The sequence below is a fragment of the Aptenodytes patagonicus genome, chromosome 1 (genome assembly GCF_965638725.1).
Source record: "Aptenodytes patagonicus chromosome 1, bAptPat1.pri.cur, whole genome shotgun sequence".
Classification (NCBI taxonomy): Eukaryota; Metazoa; Chordata; class Aves; order Sphenisciformes; family Spheniscidae; genus Aptenodytes; species Aptenodytes patagonicus.
The window spans coordinates 199,563,571-199,586,293 of NC_134949.1; the positions used below are offsets into that span (position 1 = coordinate 199,563,571).

At 41.0% G+C, this 22,723-nt stretch overlaps 1 protein-coding gene across 1 annotated transcript in view; it reads left to right on the forward strand.

Annotated features, from left to right (window-relative positions):
• The window catches only part of TRPC4 (transient receptor potential cation channel subfamily C member 4), a 172,213-nt gene extending 149,916 nt beyond the window's left edge, over positions 1-22,297 (forward strand). Inside the window, exons 6-11 of the mRNA XM_076354478.1 lie at positions 937-1,250; positions 3,502-3,697; positions 5,382-5,576; positions 16,897-16,938; positions 18,735-18,824; positions 21,334-22,297. Coding sequence (XP_076210593.1) covers positions 937-1,250; positions 3,502-3,697; positions 5,382-5,576; positions 16,897-16,938; positions 18,735-18,824; positions 21,334-22,050 — 1,554 coding nt within the window. The 3' untranslated portion in view covers positions 22,051-22,297. The remainder of the gene's footprint in view (positions 1-936; positions 1,251-3,501; positions 3,698-5,381; positions 5,577-16,896; positions 16,939-18,734; positions 18,825-21,333) is intronic.
• Positions 22,298-22,723: the final 426 nt, after the last annotated feature.

The window sequence follows — 22,723 nt, forward strand, 5'->3', positions numbered from 1 at the left end:
TGTGGAAATGATGTGACGCCTGGCTATGTTGTTTCATCTGGCCCCAGTGACACAGAAAAGTCCCTTTCCTTACTACTGAGGGCATGCTCAGCAGCTCTGAAGAATGCAGCTGGGTGGGCTAGAGTAGGTAAATACAGACTGCACCATAGTCCCTTTTTGAAATCTGCCTCATATTATATTATCCCATCGTTTTAGAGTGCTTCATAGCATACATTCTGTCCTCTGATGCATTCTGTAAAACAGATTAATGAGACCAAATAAATAATAATGAGTCTGCCACAGTAATTAAGCCTCAGTTCAGAGTAACATCTTTCATGTTCAAGAAATTTTTTGGTAGAGCTGGAACAGTAGAGTCACAGTTCCAGGGATCAGACTCTTTGATAATGAGACACACAAGCAGTTTGCCATGGTTCATTAATAAACAGCTTTTTCATCTTTGGTCCAGTGTTAGTGATTAAGCGATATACTTATTCCTTGATTAAATGTTTTCTTTCAGCTTGCCAAAGTTCTTGCAGGATTCTATCCATCATTGTCATATCTGCACTGTTCTCCAAAGACCTAATTTACCTGATTTTACAGCTGAAAGTTTCTATAATTCTAAAACCCCAGGTGTTCAAAAACTATTCCTTTTACTCTCAGTCAGAATTGTTAGACTTGCTTTTGTTACTGTGAAGATTATAACCAAATGCAAAGCACAGGCAAAAAACTAGAAAGCGTAGACAATCCTGCAGATAAAAAAGAAGGACAAGTACATGGGTACTGCCCATTTTTTGTTTTGCTAAAATAAAAAATTTTCCTGAAGACACGTTGCTTTCCAAATGATGTTTAGCTTTATTGTGCTATCTGCAAATTAATTGAACAGCTTATAAAGAAACTGACATACTTGTTTATGCATAAAAACAGAGGAGTAATTTCTTCCTTTCTGCTTATTTTCAGTATAGTGGGTCAGGTGAACGGGACAGCTGGGACATGTGGCATCCAACCCTGGTGGCTGAGGCCCTGTTTGCAATTGCAAACATCTTTAGCTCCCTGCGCTTGATCTCATTATTCACTGCAAATTCTCACCTGGGACCTCTGCAGATATCTCTAGGAAGAATGTTGCTGGACATTTTGAAGTTTCTCTTCATATACTGCCTTGTGCTGCTAGCTTTTGCAAATGGATTGAACCAGCTGTACTTCTACTATGAGACAGATGGAACTGACAACTGCAAAGGAATACGATGTGAAAAGCAGAATAATGCATTTTCAACGTAAGTGGCTGATCTATTTCTATCCCCCCCCCCCGCCCCCAATATAGTAATCACTTAGATGTTGTTTACAGGGAAGAGGCTGTCTGTTTTCTATTGGTATTACAGTGGTGTCCTGACAGACACATCTAAAGTTACCCTCATAAAAAAATTAAATATTAACATTACATCACTCTGTAATAATGTTCATCCCATACCACAGTGAAGTCTGTACAATTTAAGATATCTCAAAATATAAAAAGATAAAATAAAGAGGGTGATAATATGAGATTAGAAAGTACATATTTAGGATTAAGGGAAAAAAGGTCACCAGATCAGAGCTTGCTTAGCCAGGCAGCTGTCGCTCTGCATTTCTTCTGTGTCTACTTGTGGGCATTAAATAAGTTTGGTGTTCTAAAACATGAAGGTTCCTTGTAAATGTGATAAACTGAGGCAGGAAAAAACATTCAGTCCAGGCTTCTACTGACCCTGAGTCTACTCCACACAATCAAATACTGTATTCTAATTTCTGTTTAAAAGTGTATTTATTTTTCTTTCACTTAAAAATCAATTTTACTTCACTCTGTTCTGTAGTTCATATATAGTACCAAAACAGTACCAAATGAATACTAATTCTCCATCTCATCTTTCAACTTCCAATCTGAATCAAACTCCTGCTGTAAATGCCTGTTCCCTGTTACCATCTATGAATCACATCTAGGTTGTTTTTAAAATATTTTTATTACCAATGGCTTCCTTCTTGAAGTAAATATTTTTATAAAAATAGCACCTTTTATATCATCTTAATCAAGTAACTTTGCTCAGGCACAGCGTATTTATCTTGCATATTAATAACATCTTATACAGGTCTAAACTCTGTGTGATCTGAACAGAAAAGCACAGGGAAATTTTTCAGAGCTGAACATTGAGGGAAGCAATATTATTCATCTGGGAAATAGTGGGGACTACTGGTACTAGTGCCAGAAGGTGGTGACAAGGCAAACTGTGATGCCTTATGGGCCTTTTCTGCAACTGTGAGCAGGGGAGGATAGTGGTTGTTCGATTTGTGCTCACACAAGTGTAAACAATACAAGAGACTCCAGAGCAGTATTTTACCACTCATATATGCTGTATAACAGGAACAGAGATTGAGCACCTAGAGTTTCTATAAATAAAAGCATACTGCCCTCTCAGGTATCTCTGTAGGGCAGCACTGTACTGGGTTGCATGACAAAGTTATGTTTCATACTTGATACCACATGGTGGGAAAGGGGCTGAAGTGTTAAGTTTTGCCTAATTCTGAACAGCGGGTCCCAGCGTGCAGGACCACCCAGGGTGGTACAAGTCACCACGATTCAGCAGCCTCCCTGCTCTGGGTGCAGTGGGGGCAGCACTGGTGGCCCACACATCCCGTCCAGGTAACCTTCTTCTGGTGTCGGGGTGAAGGAGCAGGAGAGAGGCCATGGGGAAAACTCACTCCAATTAATCTCAAGATATGGGACCAGACAAGCAGAAAATTTTGCTAACCAGGGCCCATGCTTGTGACACTATAGTGTAGCTGAACATTGTACAAAAGAGAAATTATGTCAAGCTATCTAGTTGCAGAGGATTTTTTTAAAGTTGTTCATTGTTATTTAGCTTCCTAGCTGTTGTTCCAAACTTCTCTAAGGGAATATCATATTATTTAGTTATAAAAGCACAAGTTTCATTTGAGAGTGGCATTTTTGCCTTTTTAATATCTCCATTCTTTGAAAAACAAAACATATGCTAATGATAATAATGTCCTTCTAATTATACAACTCCTTTTATCTCAGTGGCTCTCAACACTAACTAGAAATTGCATAAACTGACAACATCAAGTAGGTATGAGGATACCATAATTGTTTTAACATCTTGGTGAAACACGATCATTGAATTAGTTTTGGATCCTTGTTCTACCCTCTACAGTCAAGGCAAAGAGTCAAAATACTTCAAAGACAGGTGTCCAAAATGAGATCTCTAAAACTATATTTATCCCTCAGAAATTTGAACAAAATTAGCCTTTTACTCGCAGGCTTATTTATAGATTCAGTATTGTATATCTAGAGGCTCAGATTTGAAACATTAAGCCATTGTTTCCCTAGAAAGATATTCCATATATGTTGCCTATATTGTGGTAAGTATCATTCATCTCAATCAAGTCAAGGACTTTTGTGTGTCTGGGGAAAAACTGAACAATCTGAAAAGTATATGTATTGTTATTATACAGCTATTCCTTTTGGGTTTTGTTTTTCAGATTATTTGAAACACTGCAGTCATTATTCTGGTCTATATTTGGACTCATCAATCTCTATGTGACCAATGTGAAAGAAAGGCATGAATTTACTGAATTTGTTGGGGCCACCATGTTTGGTACCTATAATGTAATCTCTCTGGTTGTTCTACTCAACATGCTAATAGCCATGATGAATAATTCTTACCAACTTATTGCTGTAAGTTGTTCCTTATCCTTAGATCATTTATAATATATACCTTCTCTCTGTTCCTACATCCCATGTTTCTGGCAGTAAATCTTTTTTACAGACAGGATATTGGGACAAATTCTCTGATTTGTTCTAATTCTTTTGCACTGTTCTGGAAGGACATAGAAACCAGACCCCAGCTGGATTGGGCAGAGGGGCATTTCCCCACAACTCTGAATGGGGAAGAGGTGGCCCGGCTGCAGAAGCCAGCTCGTGGGTTGAGAAGGGTGTCCTGAAGCTGCTGACAAGTGACATGGGCTACAGCCCTGTCCAAGCTGCACTGTTCAGGACCTCTCCTGAGAAAAAGACTCTGCCAAAGATTGCTCTGCTTCTACTTTATTTTTAATACATTGTATTTATTAATCTTTAGAAGGCTGCTATTTTTTTATTTTTATATAGCTTTAGTATACAATTAATAGAAATTGGATGCCCACATTTCATGGACAATTTTTGGACCCATGAACAATTCAAACAAAAGGTCATAACTTCTCATTCAGCAGTGTCTTGTTTTCTCATTTAATGAAAACTGTCTTTATCCTTGTCAGAGCTATTGCCTTATTTTTACTTCTCAGCTGTCTATTAAGGAGACTAATGAAAATAAACACTGATTTATCATATGATAATTCAAATATGATCATGCAGAAAGCAAACAAATAAAAGAAAGCTTCACAGTCTGAAGATTTTAATATGTGCCTTTTTTCTAATCTGGAAATTACAAGTTTTTCCACAAAACAAATACTGATACTTGTTTATATAATGGTAATTGGCAAAGTCTGGTACACAATATCACAACATACTAACATTCATCAAAACTCAGGTAGAATATTTTTCCTACTAGAACTTCTAAATTACTGTTTTGATTACCGTATATCTGGCTAAATAATAAAGGCTAGGGCTAGATCTGTAGTTTAAGTTCTTGGCTACTATGTTTGTTGTCCAAATCTAATAATAGTGATTTAAACTTCTTGTTCAGATGCTAGGATTTAGCAATCTTTCCATGGACCTTAGTTTTGATTTTTTTTTAAACTTTTCAAAATTATACAATATTATATAGAATCCAAAAGAAATAAAATTTCAAATAAAAATAAATTAACCCCCTCCACACACAACCTATTCCAAATATATAATTCTGAAGTAGGAGGAAAAAACCATACTTGACTCAACAGCTTTAAGTAGCCTCATGATTTGTTGGATAACCTATTTGTGAATTTCTGCAGCTGGCAATTACTAAGAGAGTGCACGAGACTTACAGACTTGTTGAAGCTGCTACACAGCAGAGTAATTAGAGTGATCTATGTGGAATAATGATGAGCTGTAACAAAACACCTCTTCCAGAAATGGAGCATTTTTCTGCATGTAATTATCCTTTGTTGTTTGAGGGACTTTTAATTATTTAAAAGCCTGTAGCAATGAAAGAATGGTTGAAAGTGGATATATACTGTACATATCTAACATCTCTTTACTGAAGCAAAGCAGCTTAGCTTTGCTTTGTGTTAAAGACGTTCTGTCAAAAAAAGATGCCAGTATTTTAACAAGAAAATTCATTAGTATTTCAGGATTGTTCTAGTTTTAGGTTTTCAGATTTTTGTAGAGGTTTGTTTCACCTTCTTAACTACAGCAACATCTGTGCTGGTGTTGTGTTTCTTGTGTGCAGGATCATGCAGACATCGAGTGGAAGTTTGCTCGAACAAAACTCTGGATGAGTTACTTTGAAGAAGGAGCAACTCTGCCCACTCCTTTCAATGTCATACCAAGCCCAAAGTCTCTCTGGTATCTGATAAAATGGTTATGGAGACATCTCTGCAAGAAAAAAATTAGAAGAAAACCTGAAAGTTTTGGAACAATAGGAGTAAGTCCTGTGTTTTACTCTGCCTGTAGTCCTCCTCTTTGCTATATAGATGATTCTTTCTCAGCCATAGAGAGCAGGGAAGCATCTGAACTGTCAGATAATGTGCATATGAGTTATAGAATAATTCTAGCAGAGAATGATGGGGGGTTTTTCTACATTCATGTCAATGTATTTGACTAAAGAGAAAACATCATTGTATTCCTGTGCAATGACAAAATGAACCGTGACTGTGCCTCTTCTACAGATAATGCAAGAAAGATTAAAAGCAATAAAAGTATCAGAGATCAAATATGTATACTTGTCTACCAATCCCAGAGTTGTAGTTGGTGATCTCCAGCTCAAGTGTCACAGTTCAAGTATTACTGACATATCATGAAACACAGAATTGTGTATAAAGTATTTGCCATGGGATATTCTCTGTCTCTCTTTCTACATCTAATGAAATGGGTTTACATTGAAAGCGCTCTTACCAAAAGATCTTCCCACTAAAGAAAACATTTTGAAAGGTAACAGCATTTAGCATTAGGCAAGGAAGGAGAGGCGGTTCGGTAGCCCTGTATGTTAGGGGGAGTCTTGATTGTCTAGAGCTTGACGACGGTGATGATAGGGTTGAGTGTTTATGGCTGAGAATCAGGGGGAAGGCCAACAAGGCAGATATCCTGCTGGGAGTCTGTTATAGACCACCCAAAGAGGATGAAGAGGCAGATGAAATATTCTATAAGCAGCTGGGAGAAGTCTCACAATCGCTAGCCCTTGTTCTCGTGGGGGACTTCAACTTCCCGAATGTCTGCTGGAAATACATTACAGCGGAGAGGAAACAGTCTAGGAGGTTCCTGGAGTGTGTGGAAGACAACTTCCTGACACAGCTGGTGAGGGAGCCAGCTAGGGAAGGTGCCCCACTGGACCTGTTGTTTGTGAACAGAGAAGGACTTATGGGTAATGTGATGGTTGGATGCTGTCTTGGGCATAGCAATCACGAAATGGTAAAGTTTTTGATTCTCAGAGAAGTAAGGAAGGGGGTCAGCAGAACTGCTACCCTCGACTTCCGGAGGGCAGACTTTGGCCTGTTTAGGAGGCTGGTTGACAGAGTCCCTTGGGAGGCAGTCCTGAAGGGCAAAGGGGTCCAGGAAGTCTGGACATTCTTCAAGAAGGAAATCTTAAAGGCGCAGGAGCAGGCCGTCCCCATGTGCCGAAAGACGAGCTGGCAGGGAAGAAGACCGGCCTGGCTGAACAGAGAGCTTTGGCTGGAACTCAGGAAAAAAAAATGAGAGTTTATGACCTTTGGAAGAAGGGGCAGGCAACTCAGGAGGACTACAAGGATGTCATGAGGTTATACAGGGAGAAAATTAGAAGGACCAAAGCCCAACTAGAACTTAATCTGACTACTGCCATAAAAGACAATTAAAAAAGTTTCTATAAATAGATTAGCAAGAAAAGGAGGGCTAAGGAGAATCTCTATCCTTTATTGGATGGGGGGAAAAGATAGTGACAAAGGATGAGGAAAAGGCTGAGGTACTTAATGCCTTCTTTGCCTCAGTCTTTAACAGTCAGACCAGTTGTTCTCTGGGTACCCAGCCCCTGAGCTGGAAGACAGGGACAGGGAGCAGAATGAAGCCCCCATAATCCAAGGGGAAATGGTTAGCGACCTGCTACACCACTTAGACACACACAAGTCTATGGGGCTGGATGGGATCCATCCAAGGGTACTGAGGGAGCTGGCGGAAGTGCTCACCAAGCCACTCTCCATCATTTATCAGCAGTCCTGGCTAACTGGGGAGGTCCCAGTGGACTGGAGGTTAGCAAATATGATGCCCATCTACAAGAAGGGCCAGAAGGAGGATCCAGGGAACTACAGGCCTGTCAGTCTGACCTCAGCACCGGGGAAGATTATGGAGCAGATCATCCTGAGTGTCATCACGCAGCACGTACAGGACAACCAGGTGATCAGGCCCAGTCAGCATGGGTTTAGGAAAGGCAGGTCCTGCTTGACTAACCTGATCTCCTTCTATGGCAAGGTGACCCACTTACTGGATGAGGGAAAGGCTGTGGATGTGGTCTACCTGGACTTTTGTAAGGCCTTTGACACCATTTCCCCCAGCATTCTCCTGGAGAAACTGGCTGCTCATGGCTTGGACAGGCATATGCTTTGCTGGGTAAAAAACTGGCTGGATGGCCGGGCCCAAAGAGTCATGGTGAATGGAGTTAAATCCAGTTGGCGGCCGGTCACGAGCGGTGTTCCCCAGGGCTCAGTTTTGGGGCCAGTTCTGTTCAATATCTTTATCAACGATCTGGACGAGGGGATCGAGTGCACCCTCAGTCAGTTTGCAGACGACACCATGTTGGGCGGGAGCGTTGATCTGCTCAAGGGTTGGAAGGCTCTACAGAGGGATCTGGACAGGCTGGATCAATGGGCTGAGGCCAGCTGTATGAGATTCAACAAGGCCAAGCGCTGGGTCCTGCACTTGGGTCACAACAACCCCATGCAACGCTACAGGCTTGGGGAAGAGTGGCTGGAAAGCTGCCTGTCGGAAAAGGACCTGGGGGTGTTGGTCGACAGCCAGCTGAACATGAGCCGGCAGTGTGCCCAGGTGGCCAAGAAGGCCAACGGCATCCTGGCCTGTATCAGCAATAGTGTGGCCAGTAGGAGTAGGGAAGTGATCGTGCCCCTGTACTCAGCACTGGTGAGGCCGCACCTCGAATACTGTGTTCAGTTTTGGGCCCCTCACTACAAGAAGGACGTCGAGGTGCTGGAGCGTGTCCAGAGAAGGACAACGAAGGTGGTGAAGGGTGTGGAGAACAAGTCTTATGAGGAGCGGCTGAGGGAACTGGGATTGTTTAGTCTGGAGAAAAGGAGGCTGAGGGGAGACCTTCTCGCTCTCTACAACTACCTGAAAGGAGGTTGTAGCGAGGTGGGTGTCGGTGTCTTCTCCGAAGTAACAAGTGATGGGACGAGAGGAAATGGCTTTAAGTTGCGCCAGGGGAGGTTAGATTGGATATTAGGAAAACTTTTTTCACCGAAAGGGTTGTCAAGCATTGGACCAGGCTGCCCAGGGAAGTGGTTGAGTCACCATCCCTGGAGGTGTTCAAAAGGCGTGTAGATGTGGTGCTGAGGGACATGGTTTAGTGGTGGACTTGGCAGTGCTAGGTTAACAGTTGGATCTGATGATCTTAAAGATCTTTTCTAACCTAAATGATTCTATGATTCTATGATTTACTTAGAATTGTCTACTTTAATTTAGGGGTAGAGTTATACCAGAATCATATTGGTACCGTATTCTGATAGTGCTGATCAGCAGTGAAACTTCTAGAAAAAAAGAAGGGAAAATACACACAAGGGGAACAAGAATAGTCCTGCACTTGAATTCAGCAGATGCCTATATACTACCTCAGCCACAGGCTTTCTCTGGTAGCTGCAGTGGGCAAAGATTTGAATTTGCCCCTCCTAGCTTTATCCAGTTGAGATACCTCAGTGAGCAACACAGTTTTTCTACATTCTCAGAGGAAATAGTCAGGCAACAATCTAACCCAGCAACAACTAAATCTCTCTAGTTGCGTTTTCTGCATTTTCTGTAACGAGCGAGTCAGTACCTCAGTAACTAGACTGCATTTAGCCAACTCCAACATAAAGAAATCTATTGTCAGTAAAATGTGGATAATGGCACTTTCCTGATACTCTAGGGGTTTGATGTGTACAAATGTTTTCAAGTCTTTTAGGAAATCAGATAGCAAAGCATTAAGTGAGAGTATGAGAGTATGTGTGGGTAAGGGGAAGAAGAAAGGGTTATTATAGTCCTCATGCTGTCGACCATGGTAGCAAAACATCCATTCATTTCAAAGAAGCCAGGGGATACAATACAATTCTTTGCTGGACCATTACTCTATAGACATTTTCTTCGTATTTCTTCCCAGTTTCCTGAGAAGTGACTAATAAGGATAGGCTTTTCCTACATAGTCTCCTGTCATACCCTGGTATTCAGTTTTTCACCAGATATACTTGGAGGAACAAGTTCACAGAGGTGTACAGATATATCATAAAGAGGAAGAGGGACATATAAAACTAATTCACAGTTTTTAAGCTGATGAATGGATTTTGTCCTTTTTGTGGAAAGCTTCTAATCAGGCTTATTGCAGTATCCTGATCTTGAAAGGAAAATAAGCTTCACTTAGCTGTCATACTTGTAGATAGGAAAGAAACAGGCAGAAAAGGAAGCTTATAAGCATGAGAATGACATTGAAACAAACCAGTAATAGACTGCAAGAAAGAAACACTGAAAAAAAAAATTAAAATTAATATTAGAAAAACAGTGAAGAGAAAGAAACAGTGATTTAGATAGAAATAAAAATAAAAAACATGAGCTAGCATTAATGGTGAAGAATTTCAAGAATAAAACATTACTATTTAACCTAGCAAGGGAAAGAAGTAAATGCAGAGACCAACAGGAGGAAAAACTATGAGATTTTGTTAGAAAGAGAAAATCAAGAGAGTGATGTACTTGTGTGTGTGGGAGAGTGGGCAATGCTTCTAGACATTTGTTAAACATTTGGTAGGGATGATTAGCTATTGTAAACTGATAGAGTGATATTAAAATTAATGGAGTGATGCCAGTGTATAGCAGCGGAGGATCTAGGGTTGATTAACAGAATATCACTGTTTGACTGAGACAGATCCAGAATACCCTTATACATCCCAGCAAAACTTTCAGGACAATATTTTCTGTCAGACTTTCTATGCAGGATAAGGGATTTTTTTTTTTTCCTTTTTTTCCCTCTCAAACTGCAGCTCTGGGAGTAAACTCATTCCTGGCTCTGTGGAATAGTAAAGAAGGAGACAAGGTGCTCTCAGGCCCATGCTGAATGACATGGTGAGGAAGGGGGTTCAGAAAGATCGCCCCCTGGTTCCTGCAGCTACCTCCTGCTGGGGTACATAAATACCAGCTTCTAGAAATTAGCAGCTTGGGTTTTGGAAAACTGGTGCAGCAAAGGGTCAAAGGGCAGGGAGTCTATACACAGTGCTGGTTGGGAATTTTTCCAAATAGAATTTTCTTTTTTTTTTAATGAAAAAAATACAAATTCCTTAAACCCCAAACTTTTTCATTAATATATACCAGTTTGCTGTGGTTTAACCTCAGTCAGCAACTGAGCATCACGCAGCTGCTCGCTCACTTCTCCCCCCCCGCCCTGGTGGGATGGGGGAAAGAATTGGAAGAGTAGAAGTGAGAAAAACTCGTGGGTTGAGATAAAAACAGTTTAATAATTAAAATAATAATAACAATAATAATGTAATAATAATAATAATAATAATAATAATAATAATAATAATAATAATAATACACAAAGCAAGTGATGCACAGTACAATTGCTCACCACCCGCCAACCGATGCCCAGCCAGTCCCCAAGTAGCGGCCCCCCCCGGCCAGCTTTCCTTTCCCCAGTTTATGTACTGAGCATGACGTCACATGGTATGGAATGTCCCTTTGGCCAGTTTGGCTGTGCCCCCCTCCCAGCTTCTTGTCCACCTGCAGCCTTCTCAGTCGGTAGAGCATGGGAAACTGAAAAGTCCTTGACTAGTGTAAGCATTACCTAGCAACAACTAAAACATCGGTGTGTTACCAACATTGTTCTCCTCCTAAATCCAAAACACAGCACTGTACCAGCTACTAGGAAGGAAATTAACTCTATCCCTGCCAAAACCAGGACACGGTTTCAAAGAAGCTTTTGTTGGGAAAGACTTTTCAGCTTCAGGATGGAATTTCTGTTTGGAGAGGGAAGGAGCAGGTGCCAAGTAAAGCAAATAGCTTGGGCTAAGGGAGACCCAGGTTCGCTTCTATTCTCCAGTGGATATTTAATTATTTACCCCAAGCAGAACAGCTCTGACAGGAGAGATTTCCATCTCAAAATCATTAAGACCCTGGCAGGGGAAAGATGCTCTCTTGGGAGAACAGAAGAGAATGAGTTGAACCTGGCTTCCTTATGATTTGAATGTGAACCACTAATTACTGAACTGTTTGGGAGTGGAGGACAGGCAAGAAAGAGATGTAGGACATTTTTGGTTAATTTCTGTAGAATAAATTTTTTAAAAAATCATTTGATGAGAAAAAGTGGAAATCCCAAAGTCTGTGAGACAGTAGGGCCATATCCTTCACTAGTTTACACTACAAAATAGGCACTTAGCTGCAAATACAGCTGAAACTCCTCTGAAGTAGAGGGCTCACCAGCCAGCAGCAAGACTTCCACCTGCCCAGAAAAAGTGAGTGGCTGTGGCTGATCAGGCAGATTCAGTCCACACATCTGGGCATCTCATAAAGCTACAAAGTTCTTCAGCTAGCTCCTCAGCTATAACAGAAGTCCCATTAGGAACATTTCACTATTTCTAGACCCAGTTATGCACCCAAGCTCCAAGATGGGATAAGATGTGGGTATGCATTATGCGCTCCGATTTCCACATTAGGAAAATCTCTCCATACTCATCAGAGTGTGAGAGCCACTATTCACTCCAGCAGTCAGGTCTACACACAGTTTGGGTAGATGTAAACCAGATGCTGTTAACTGGATTTTTCCGAAGAGTTAAGTCATTGGAGAACAAATGAGCACACCATGGTGATCTCAGTTTGTCCTAGGGGATTGCATTGCTTTCTGGTTTTGAAAAACTTATTCCCATCACCCACAGCTCAGCCTTGGGTTCCCAGAATTTCTTCAGTTGTCCCAACAAATTAAATTTAGTACCTGTATGCCCTTACAACTGAAGGGAAATGAAGACTTTTCTCTGCCTTTTGTTTGGGGATGTCAGCTGACAGCTCTCTGACTCCAGCTCTCTGGAGTCTCCCCTGTAATAACTCTGGCCTCAGAGCTACAAGATAAGCTTTGTTGGGACCTACTTCTTTTCATTGAGTCCTGCATTATGAACTCTGATTCCTTCCCTATGACCAGTATGGGGGAAAAAACACTATAGACTCAGTTTCAGGCTCCTTTTCTTACATTGGCTATATGGATGTATGGATGCCATCTTGTCTGTAAGGCAGAACTCAAAACATTTTGTTCTGAAACCTCTAAATGCTAACTTTCCTATTAGGAAGCTCTAATCAGCGGTGACGTACTATGGTGTTTTCCAGCAGAAAAAGCAATAGTGTGCATCCAAAGGCTGAGTCAGTGCTAGAGGATACAAAACAGACGATAGACAGAATGCAGCTGGCTTGTTAAAGCCAGCATTTTTCAAGGATCAGACATGATATCTGCATAAGAAACCTTACTACCAAAAAGTCAGGAATCATGAGCTAGGAATGAATCAAGGATGTATTAAATGTGTCACCAACAATCCACTGTAAAAAAATATATATTTGTACACTTGAAAGTTCATTATATGCAGGCAGAATTCGTAAGGGTTCAGGGTCAGGATAGTTTACAGCAGACATGCTAGTGAAAGGATTTGTCTGGCTCATATGAAGAAGAAAACTGTCAGTAGGAATGAGTATGGCATGGTTGCTTGGGAGGACCATCTACAGTGCTGCTTATAACAAAGCTGTCATGGGAAAGAACAGGGTCTGCAGGGAAGTGAGGTGCCTCTGAAGAGTGCTAATTAATTTGGTTCTCCTTGGATCTCAGTTCTGTGATTCTGCCATCCTTTGTTGTACTGGGACAGCTGAAAACAGTGGGTGGTGAAGTCAAGGAGAGCTTTTTCAGGGGACGGGATTCTTCTCCAAAGCAACATGGTGACCAGCCATGCTGATGGCAGCTTCTCTAGCCACAGCTACAGCTGAAGGAAGGCCAGGATGCTTACATGTGATTTACTAGTACTTCAGCTCTACTATTAATCAGACAAAAATCTTCTACCTTTCAGATTTCAGCACATCTTAATTTTCTGTCATTTTGACATATCCCGGCTATGCAGCATTCTCTTTAGCTATTATCACGAAGTATCTCCTACACTTAAAACTCTGAAATAACAGTGTGTGCTGCTCTTTATATATATATAGCAGTTCTGTTAACTTTGTCAGCTCACCTTTGCAAAAGCCGGATTAGTAATGTAACTCTGTGGATCAGGCTGAAGTTTTCCTGACTGTCCAAGGCCTTTGGGTGTCTCAGGGATACTCCTGTTAGCCATCTGAAACCCATTCCTATTTCAAAATAGAAGAGATGTAAGAAAAGAAACCCCAACCCCACTGGAATAAATTGTACTATTTTCCTCAAATTACATTCCACTTTATGTCTGATCAGTTGCCAAAAAATTTTTTGCCTATAATTTTATGTATTTCAGAGGAGAAAGTGGAAAGGATTGTCAGGGATATCTTCAGGGGATTTTTTTTGTGCATCTGATGTTTAGATAAACAGTTACCTCTTTTCTAGCTATCCAGATTTTTATGCCATTTTTCCAAGCAACCTACATGATAATTATCATCATTTATCCGAGAAAATCTCCTTTCCCCTTCTCTTAGTCTTTGCTCTCCAAGTGGAAAATGATGCAACTCCTAAGTCAATATAAGTATTTTGTATTTTCTCTGTAATGCGTGTTATTGAAAGTTGAGCAAAACAATAACACCTTCCACCTGGAATGGAAATAAGTAATCTGGAGTGTTTGTTGTATATAGCCAAGGACTATCTCATGGGAAACCTCTCTGTCAACACAGATAAGCTCTTACCCTTTTTATGGGATGCTTCTGTTCAAGATGAGGAATATATCTCATGACTTCAGACAATCTTTACATTTTCTGGACCTTTATCACTAAGCAAATTTGAATTCCTGCTTTATAAAAGATATAATTTTGATAAAGCACATCAAAAGAAGTAATTTAACATTATCAAATTTTTGATTGCTAAAGAGACTTTTCTTCCAAACAATGCGAATTACTAGGAATGCCATAAGCAGGAAGACCAAAAAGATTAGTAGAACTGCTGTGAAAGCTTCCTAGAGGATATTAGTGCCCCCTTTGGAAAGTGATAAAAGTATCCCCTTCAATTTCATGATCTCATACAACATTGTCATCAGAAGAGTGTTTCTTCCCCTGTTGCTATTTTTAGTCAGATTTAACTTTTATCCCTTTGCCAGCCATAGTTCTCAACACTTCTTCATGCACATAGCACAGCTGTTACTTGAAACAAATTGTGAACAACTACAAATTAGACTATGACCAGGTAGAGAAAAGCAGCTGGCTGCGAGCTAAATAAGGATAATATGAGTGTTAATGCCATTTTATTTATAGTGAATAGGTTGATTTTCAGATATGTTTAAGGAAAGATTCATTCTGCTTTCAGAACTGGAAACTGAATCTGAACATTTAAACAGGAGGTAGAGAACTGATGGGGGTAATCACTTTGATAGGTTATGTGTATGCATATATCCCTGTGCAGTATGTATGTGTCTGTGTATGAAAACACACCATTAAATGCATTCTCTTTCAGCTTCTCAGTGGTATGGATTGAAAACAATTGTTAAGTGCAGTAGAACTGTTCTGGACACATTACTACATAAACTAACTTGTTTACATAGTCATCCCAAATTGCACTTTTTGTCATTGCATTGAGTGAAAAAGCCACAATCCCTGTTTCTGGGAGTTTCTGAATCAGTTGCAAAAAAAGGATAAACCTGATTTAGCAATTTCTTGTTATGGGTACAGAATTAGACCTATGTGTTTATTTCACATTTCACTGTAAAATAAAGCAGAGCAGGCAGCAACTGCAGAAGGTAGTCTGCGAGACAAGGGTCAGCGTTTGTTTTATTTATAGGAATTGTTAGCTTTACCTGAACTGAAGTGTGTTTCAGTTACACCTTAAGGTGTTTTTTCCTTTACCTGTGAGTCAGATCAGCTGTCGAGAGCTCTCTTAGCCATGGACTCCCTTGGTGCTCTCAGCAGGAATGAAACATCTCCATCGTGTGGTCAACTGTGAAAAATCAGAAAATTTCTTCTAAAAAACGGCTAAAGACAGGTGGTGGGAGGGTATCGGCCTTCCCACGGCTGCCTTGCCCCCTCCGGCCCTGGCAGTGGGCAGGCTCACCTGTTCCTCCACCCTTAAACACAAGGAATTTCCATGTTCTCTTTGGATGAGGCATAGTTACAGAAACACAATCTGGAAAAATACTGAAGACGATGCTTATGTATAAAGCCCTACCCCACAGCGTGTGCTCAGAGTGATTAGGAAATAGTGATTTTCCCCTTTCTATTATTTTTTGCCAAGCCCAACCACACAGATACTGCATCCCTCAAATTAATTACAAGCAAGAAATCAACCCTAAAGTGTAAACTGATTCCGAGTACAGGGAAATTGTTAATCATAAGTTGCCAATCGGTTTCAAGTAAAAGAAGATGACAAAACACCTTGCTGTGCCTGCCTCATTATGCAACTGAGGTCAATTTTAACAAGGCCCTTGGATGTCCTTTTATCCTGTTTTAAGATGCTGTAAGTGTTCTGTTTTGTAGAAATACAATGAGTGGTCAGACACCTTTTCTCACCGGCAGCAGGTATAAGAACCCAAGTTAAAATTGTAAGGCTTTTTCCCACTAGTCAGGGATAATTAGGGTAGAGAATAGGGAGATGTGACTCAGTATGCTATTGAGGACAACAGTAATTCAAGGACTAAGTAATTCAGGCCTTTTTTTCCCCCATCTTCTTCTGGACAGCCCTTAGATATGGCAATATAATCTAATGCAACACTTGCTTGAAGCCTGTGCCATGCTTTCATCCTACCACACTTCTTTTTGCTGTTCCCTTTCAGAGTTACTATCCCTCTTACCCTCCTACCTTACCAACATCAAACTCTGCATTGCAAGCTAAGTTTCTTTCTTCCATACCCCTCTATGTGACCAAGTGTTTTTAACAGGGAACTAAGCAGAAAATTTTCTCTTTAATGTGGTTTTATACTGCAGGTTTTGGTTAGCTCTATCTTAAATGAGACATTAGGAGCCATAGCAAGTGTCTTGCTAACACCATGTTTATGTCAAGCTTTTCTCAATTCAGTAAAATACACTTCAGTCTGTGCAAATGAGTGACATGATCACACTGTTCTCCTTCTATCTCAGATCAGTGACTTTGGGCCTCTGCAAGCAGGGACCAGGCTGCCCCACCACATCCATGCCAATGCTGGGATAGCAGCACATTGATGAAAATGTAGAAAATCCACTTTGCCTTCCCAATTACAACATTCTCCCTTCTGGAAAGCTAATGACAGGCTTTGCTCCAACACTGCCATTTTTCAACAGACTTTGAACCATCTCTCTCAGCTTGCTAGATACCAGATATTGCACAGACCTGCTGTTTTGTTATACTGTAAGTATTTTACTACCAGACAGGGATTCATGGTTTTTTTGTTCTTTTCTTTTCTTTTTTTCAGAGGCGTGCAGCTGACAATCTGAGAAGACATCATCAATACCAGGTACAGGCCCATGTTTATTTTTTGAGCAATTATTCTTCTATGCCTCCAAAAGGTCTTCAGGAGGGAAAAAAAGGAAGAATTTCATGAGAAAGCAGAAAAAAAAAAACGATAAAAGAAAAAAAACACAGAATGCATACTTATTTCATCCTCAGCAAATGCGCATAGTATTTTTGGTGTTCAAACAAGAGCATTTGAGAAGTAGGCTTGTCTACTTTTGGGGTGCAAAAGAGTATTTCCTAGAGCAACAATATACTAACCAGTATTTTGCCCACTGTAACAAGGATGGCCTTTATAAAAGCAAACACATAGTCTCACCCAATGCTGGGATTCATCAGGATCATATGTGCAGCTCACTGACGTGCTCCATCAGAACCTGCTCTCCATATCTCCGGCTCTGGTCCCCCATAGACAACTTCCTGTCCCTTGATAACCCCCCCTGCCTAGATGCCCTATAAGCTGTTCTTCTTCTCCATCCTTCCTGCCTCAACCTCTGAGTTTTTGAGATTATTGTAGCACAAGGAATAGTTTTCAGATTTATTTTCAATTTTTGTTGAGTTAAAAGTGCTGCAAGTTAAACAAGATGTGGGCTGTATACTTGTAGGTTTGGTAATTAATGGATTCCATATGGGAAATGACTAGGTAAACCAGGACTTTTCCAACCTGAAAAAGAGGCAGCTGTGAGAAATACAACAGGGATCTCTAAAATCATGGGGAAGGTGAACGCAGAGCATCTGTTTAGCATCTATCCACAAACTGAATACCAGACACATACTAGGCTGCATTAGTAAGGCTGTAAGCAGCACTTTGAGGGAAGTGATTATTCTCCTCCAGCCCACACTTGTAAGACTCTATCTGGAGCAGCGTGTCCTGTTTTGGGCCCACTACAAGAGAAATGTTAACAAACTGGAAGGAATCCAGTAAAGGGCCACCAAGATTGTTAGAGGGCTGACATAAAAGGAGAAGCTCAGATTTCAGGCTGGAGTAAGTTAAGGGGAATCTAATTGCTGTCTTCAATAGCATAGTGGGTGGTTAGAGAGAAGAAAGTGCCAGATTTTTCTTGGAGGTGCACAGGAAAAGAAGAGGAGTCAATGGACACAAGTTGTAGGAAGGGAAATTCCGTAAGGAAAATCGTCATCACAGTGAGGGTAGTAAAGAATTAGAAAAAGTTGCTCAGGGATCCTGCAGCATCTTCACCCTTGGAGATATTCAGCACTTGACTGGACATGGCCCTGAGCTAGATCAGACAGCCTGCAGGTATCCCTTACAACCTAAATAATTTTAGGATTCTTAGAAGGCAGCAATGGAAATTATCAGAGAGCAGGTTAAAAATAAACAAAACCCCAAATGGACTCTTATTCCAGCTATACCATGGAATTCATTGGCAGAGGATTTGTGGATGCTGAAAGTTTACATGAGTTCAAAACACATAGGAAAACTTGTCACAGCCCATTAAACCTAGAGCTATCATTTCTGATTCAGAAAGTCTCTGAATCTCACACCGCAGGAGGCTTGGGAGAGTATAGCTGGAAATAACATTATATAACTGCACTAGACTTGCACTCCTCATGAGGCATCAGCAACTGCTCACTGTCATGTTACTGGCATGAGACATACCTTTGGTGAAACCCAATACAGCCATTCTCAGGATAATTAATATCACCACTTTCCATTGAAAAGCAGGACAAATTTTCAACCAGATCTAAGTTTTATACATTTTTTGTCATGTTCCTAAAGCACAAAGAAGTCTAAGCAGGCCCAGTGAGCCAGAAAGCTAACACAATACTTTATATTTTTAGGAAGTTATGAGAAATCTGGTTAAGAGATATGTTGCAGCAATGATAAGAGATGCCAAAACTGAGGAAGGACTGACAGAAGAAAATTTTAAGGTATGTGATAATATATATGTTTATAGGTGTTTTAGTAGGATATTACAAGACCGTGAAGCATCTTTCTCAAACTCCCCAGTTGTTCAGGTACCATATAACTTGATTCCTAGAGCAATGTCTGTGTCCTGATGGACCACACACAGACAGTATTGTACACGGACTCCAGCAAGTCTCCTTCTTTCTTTAGATGGAGAAATAATCAGTTTTATCAGCTAGTTTGAATTGTGCCCATGTAAGGGGACACCAAAGTGGGACTAGGTGTGTATAACAACATATTTGCTAAAGCAAGATGCAAATAGTTTCAGCACCTTAGGAAATAGAATTTTTCTGCTATAGAGCATTGCTGTGCATTTATTTGTATGCATACCACCTTTTATATGACTTAAAAGATGGAAAACTTAAATAAGCAGTCAAATATGAAAATCTTTTCACACAGAGGAAGTGAACAGGGCCATATGTATCACAACGCTTACATCTATCGCTGTGTATTTCTAGCATCAAACATTTTTGTTACTATTGGCACCTCAACCTCCAAACATTCAAAAATATATTCATCTGCCTCAGCTCACACATGCAGAAGATACAGCCAGAGCCTGAGCTAATTGCTTCATTATTGATTCATTCAGGTTGTCTTGAGTGCCATCACATGGCACGTACAGGACAACCAGGTGATCAGGCCCAGTCAGCATGGGTTTAGGAAAGGCAGGTCCTGCTTGACTAACCTGATCTCCTTCTATGGCAAGGTGACTGGATGAGGGAAAGGCTGTGTATGTGGTATACCTAGACTTTTGTAAGGCCTTTGACACCGTTTCAGCATTCTCCTGGAGAAACTGTCTGCTCATGGCTTGGACAGGCGTACACTTTGCTGGGTAAAAAACTGACTGGATGGCCGGGCCCAAAGAGTCATGGTGAATGGAGTTAAATCCAGTTGGCGGCCGGTCACAAGCGGTATTCCCCAGGGCTCAGTTTTGGGGCCAGTTCTGTTCAATATCATTATCAACGATCTGGACGAGGGGATCGAGTGCACCCTCAGTAAGTTTGCAGACGACACCATGTTGGGTGGGAGTGGTGATCTGCTTGAGGGTAGGAAGGCTCTACAGAGGGATCTGGACAGGCTGGATCGATGGGCCCAGACCAATTGTATGAGGTTCAACAAGGCCAAGCGCTGGGTCCTGCACTTCGGCCACAACAACCCCATGCAACGCTACAGGCTTGGGGAAGAGTGGCTGGAAAGCTGCCTGGCGGAAAAGGACCTGGGGGTGTTGGTCAACAGCCAGCTGAATATGAGCTGGCAGTGTGCCCAGGTGGCCAAGAAGGCCAACGGCATCCTGGCTTGTATCAGCAATAGTGTGGCCAGTAGGAGTAGGGAAGTGATCGTGCCCCTGTACTCGGCACTGGTGAGGCCACACCTCGACTACTGTGTTCAGTTTTGGGCCCCTCACTCCAAGAAGGACGTTGAGGTGCTGGAGCATGTCCAAAGAAGGGCAACAAAGCTGGTGAAGGGTGTGGAGAACAAGTCTTATGAGGAGTGGCTGAGGGAACTGGGGTTGTTTAGCCTAGAGAAAAGGAGGCTGAGGGGAGACCTTATTGCTCTCTACAACTACCCGAAAGGAGGTTGTAGCGAGGTGGGTGTCGGTCTCTTCTCCCAAGTAACTAGCGATAGGACAAGAGGAAATGGCCTCAAGTTGTGCCAGGAGAGGTTTACACTGGATATTAGGAAAACTTTCTTCACTGAAAGGGTTGCCAAGCATTGGACCAGGCTGCCCAGGGAAGTGGTTGAGTCACCATCCCTGGAGGTGTTTAAAAGGCGTGTAGATGTGGTTTGGCTCGATGATCTGAAAGGTCTTTTCCAAGCCAAATGATTCTATGATTCTATGATTCTATGATTATCCGTTTAGAGAAAATGAAGAGAAATAGGGACATCCTGAAGGCAAGGTGCCTTCTCCTGAGGCAGGCCTTTAAGAGACAGAGGTTGCACTGGCTGAAAGCAACCTGCAATGATTAGCTCTGACTCAGCTGCCAACTGTCAAACATTTAGTGGAAACGCACGAAGTCCTACCTGCACTGCTACTCACAGGGAGGCATGCACACATGTGTATGCCTTGTGTGTGCGTGTGTCCCTGTGTGTGTGTGCAAGGGATGGTGTTAAGACCTGATCAAAATGTTGTTATTATGATGGTATAATACTGTCTAGCAGATTGGCTGTAGGTCTTCATGTTGTCCGTGCTCCTTCCTCCATCACTGTTCATGATTTCTTTGAGTGGTCTAGGCTAAGGCACATTTCCTCTGAAGTTTCCTCTAATAAAATTGCTGATCACTTTTCTGTCTTACCTGGAAGATCCATTAGACAGGCTGCAAAGCACCTTGATAATGCCAGGTATTATCCAGATGGTGAAGTTTATTACTGATCCCTAGCATAAGCCTTTTTTTTTTTCTTTTTTTAATTACAAGAGAAAAAGTCAAATTAGCTTTCATGCTCTGATGTTTCATCTTTCCTCCTAATTTTTAGGAGTTAAAACAAGATATTTCCAGCTTTCGTTTTGAAGTCCTGGGTTTGTTAAAAGGAAGCAAGCTGTCTAATTCGCAGACTGCGAAGATGAACAAAGATGCTGCCTCTCTGTCAGAAAGTGAAGAAAATAGTGACAGTGAAGGAAACAAGAAAGGAAAGAAAAAGACCTTCAGCCTTTTTGACATAACAACGATGATTCACCCAAGATCAGCCACTATTGCCTCTGAAGCACATAATGTAAGCAACGGCTCAGCAATGATGGTGTCAGAGTCCACTAAGGAGAAACAGAAGCGTGTGAATTTTGTAACAGACATAAAAAATTTTGGATTATTTCACAGACGATCAAAAACAAACTCTGTACAGCAGAGTACAAATAAAATATACACCGTTTCTGAAGAAGTTTCCCGTCAACAGGCAGAAGAACAATGTGAGAAAACTGCTGAACTGGAAGAGGGAGAACTGACCATGAACTGTGAATTAAACATCCAAAGTACTGACGAAAAATGCGTGTTAGCTGAGTCACAAAATAACGGCGACTCTTCGGATTCACAGGAAGAGGGAAGTATTTGTGTTTCAGAAACGGAGAAAACGGAGTTAGAGACCTCAGAACCAGCCACACCGCAGGATCAGCTGGACAAGGAGTTGGGCATTAGCGTTGACTGTGATCTGAAACAGGAAACAATTGATCAGGGCGATTACGTGATAACAAGGTTGTGATGCTTACAGGAGGAAGCATTTACAAATATATATATTTTGCATAGTGCTTGGGGGGGGAGGGGAATGTTTTAAGAATTATATTAGCAAATGCAGAATTACACTTTATAGTACTCAACTGTGTCACATGATCTTGTAACATAGTAGTCAAGAGAAAGATAATACGGGGACCTTCTGTTTTGTAGCCTGCTTTAGCTTTCACGATTTGTTTTACATTTTTTAATAAATGGAAGCATCTTGTATTCTTGTACTGTTGCAATAACCCACAGAAACTTTTTAGCTATCTTTTTCAATTACAACAAATGCAATTTCTCTCATATGATAGTTGACTCCTATGATAAATATTTTTCTATGCAAATAAAAAGTAGCTTAAGAGACTTGTAAGCCTTTATTTAACTTTGTAGGTTCTTAAAAGATTCTGGGCACCATAATAATCATAAGCGGCTCCTGTCAGCATAATTCATGTCAAGCTATTAGAATCATTTATTTAAATTGCTAGAAATTTGATTTGTTTCAAAAGCTATACAGAATCAAAAGATAAAGTATATTCTTCTATTTATTGAACAAATATGAATACCTATAAATTATGAAAGACCAGTCTCTTTGATTATTTAAAAACAGCTTCTCCCTCCCAGCAAGAGGATTATCACCGTCCTGATACCATTGTTAGAAATGC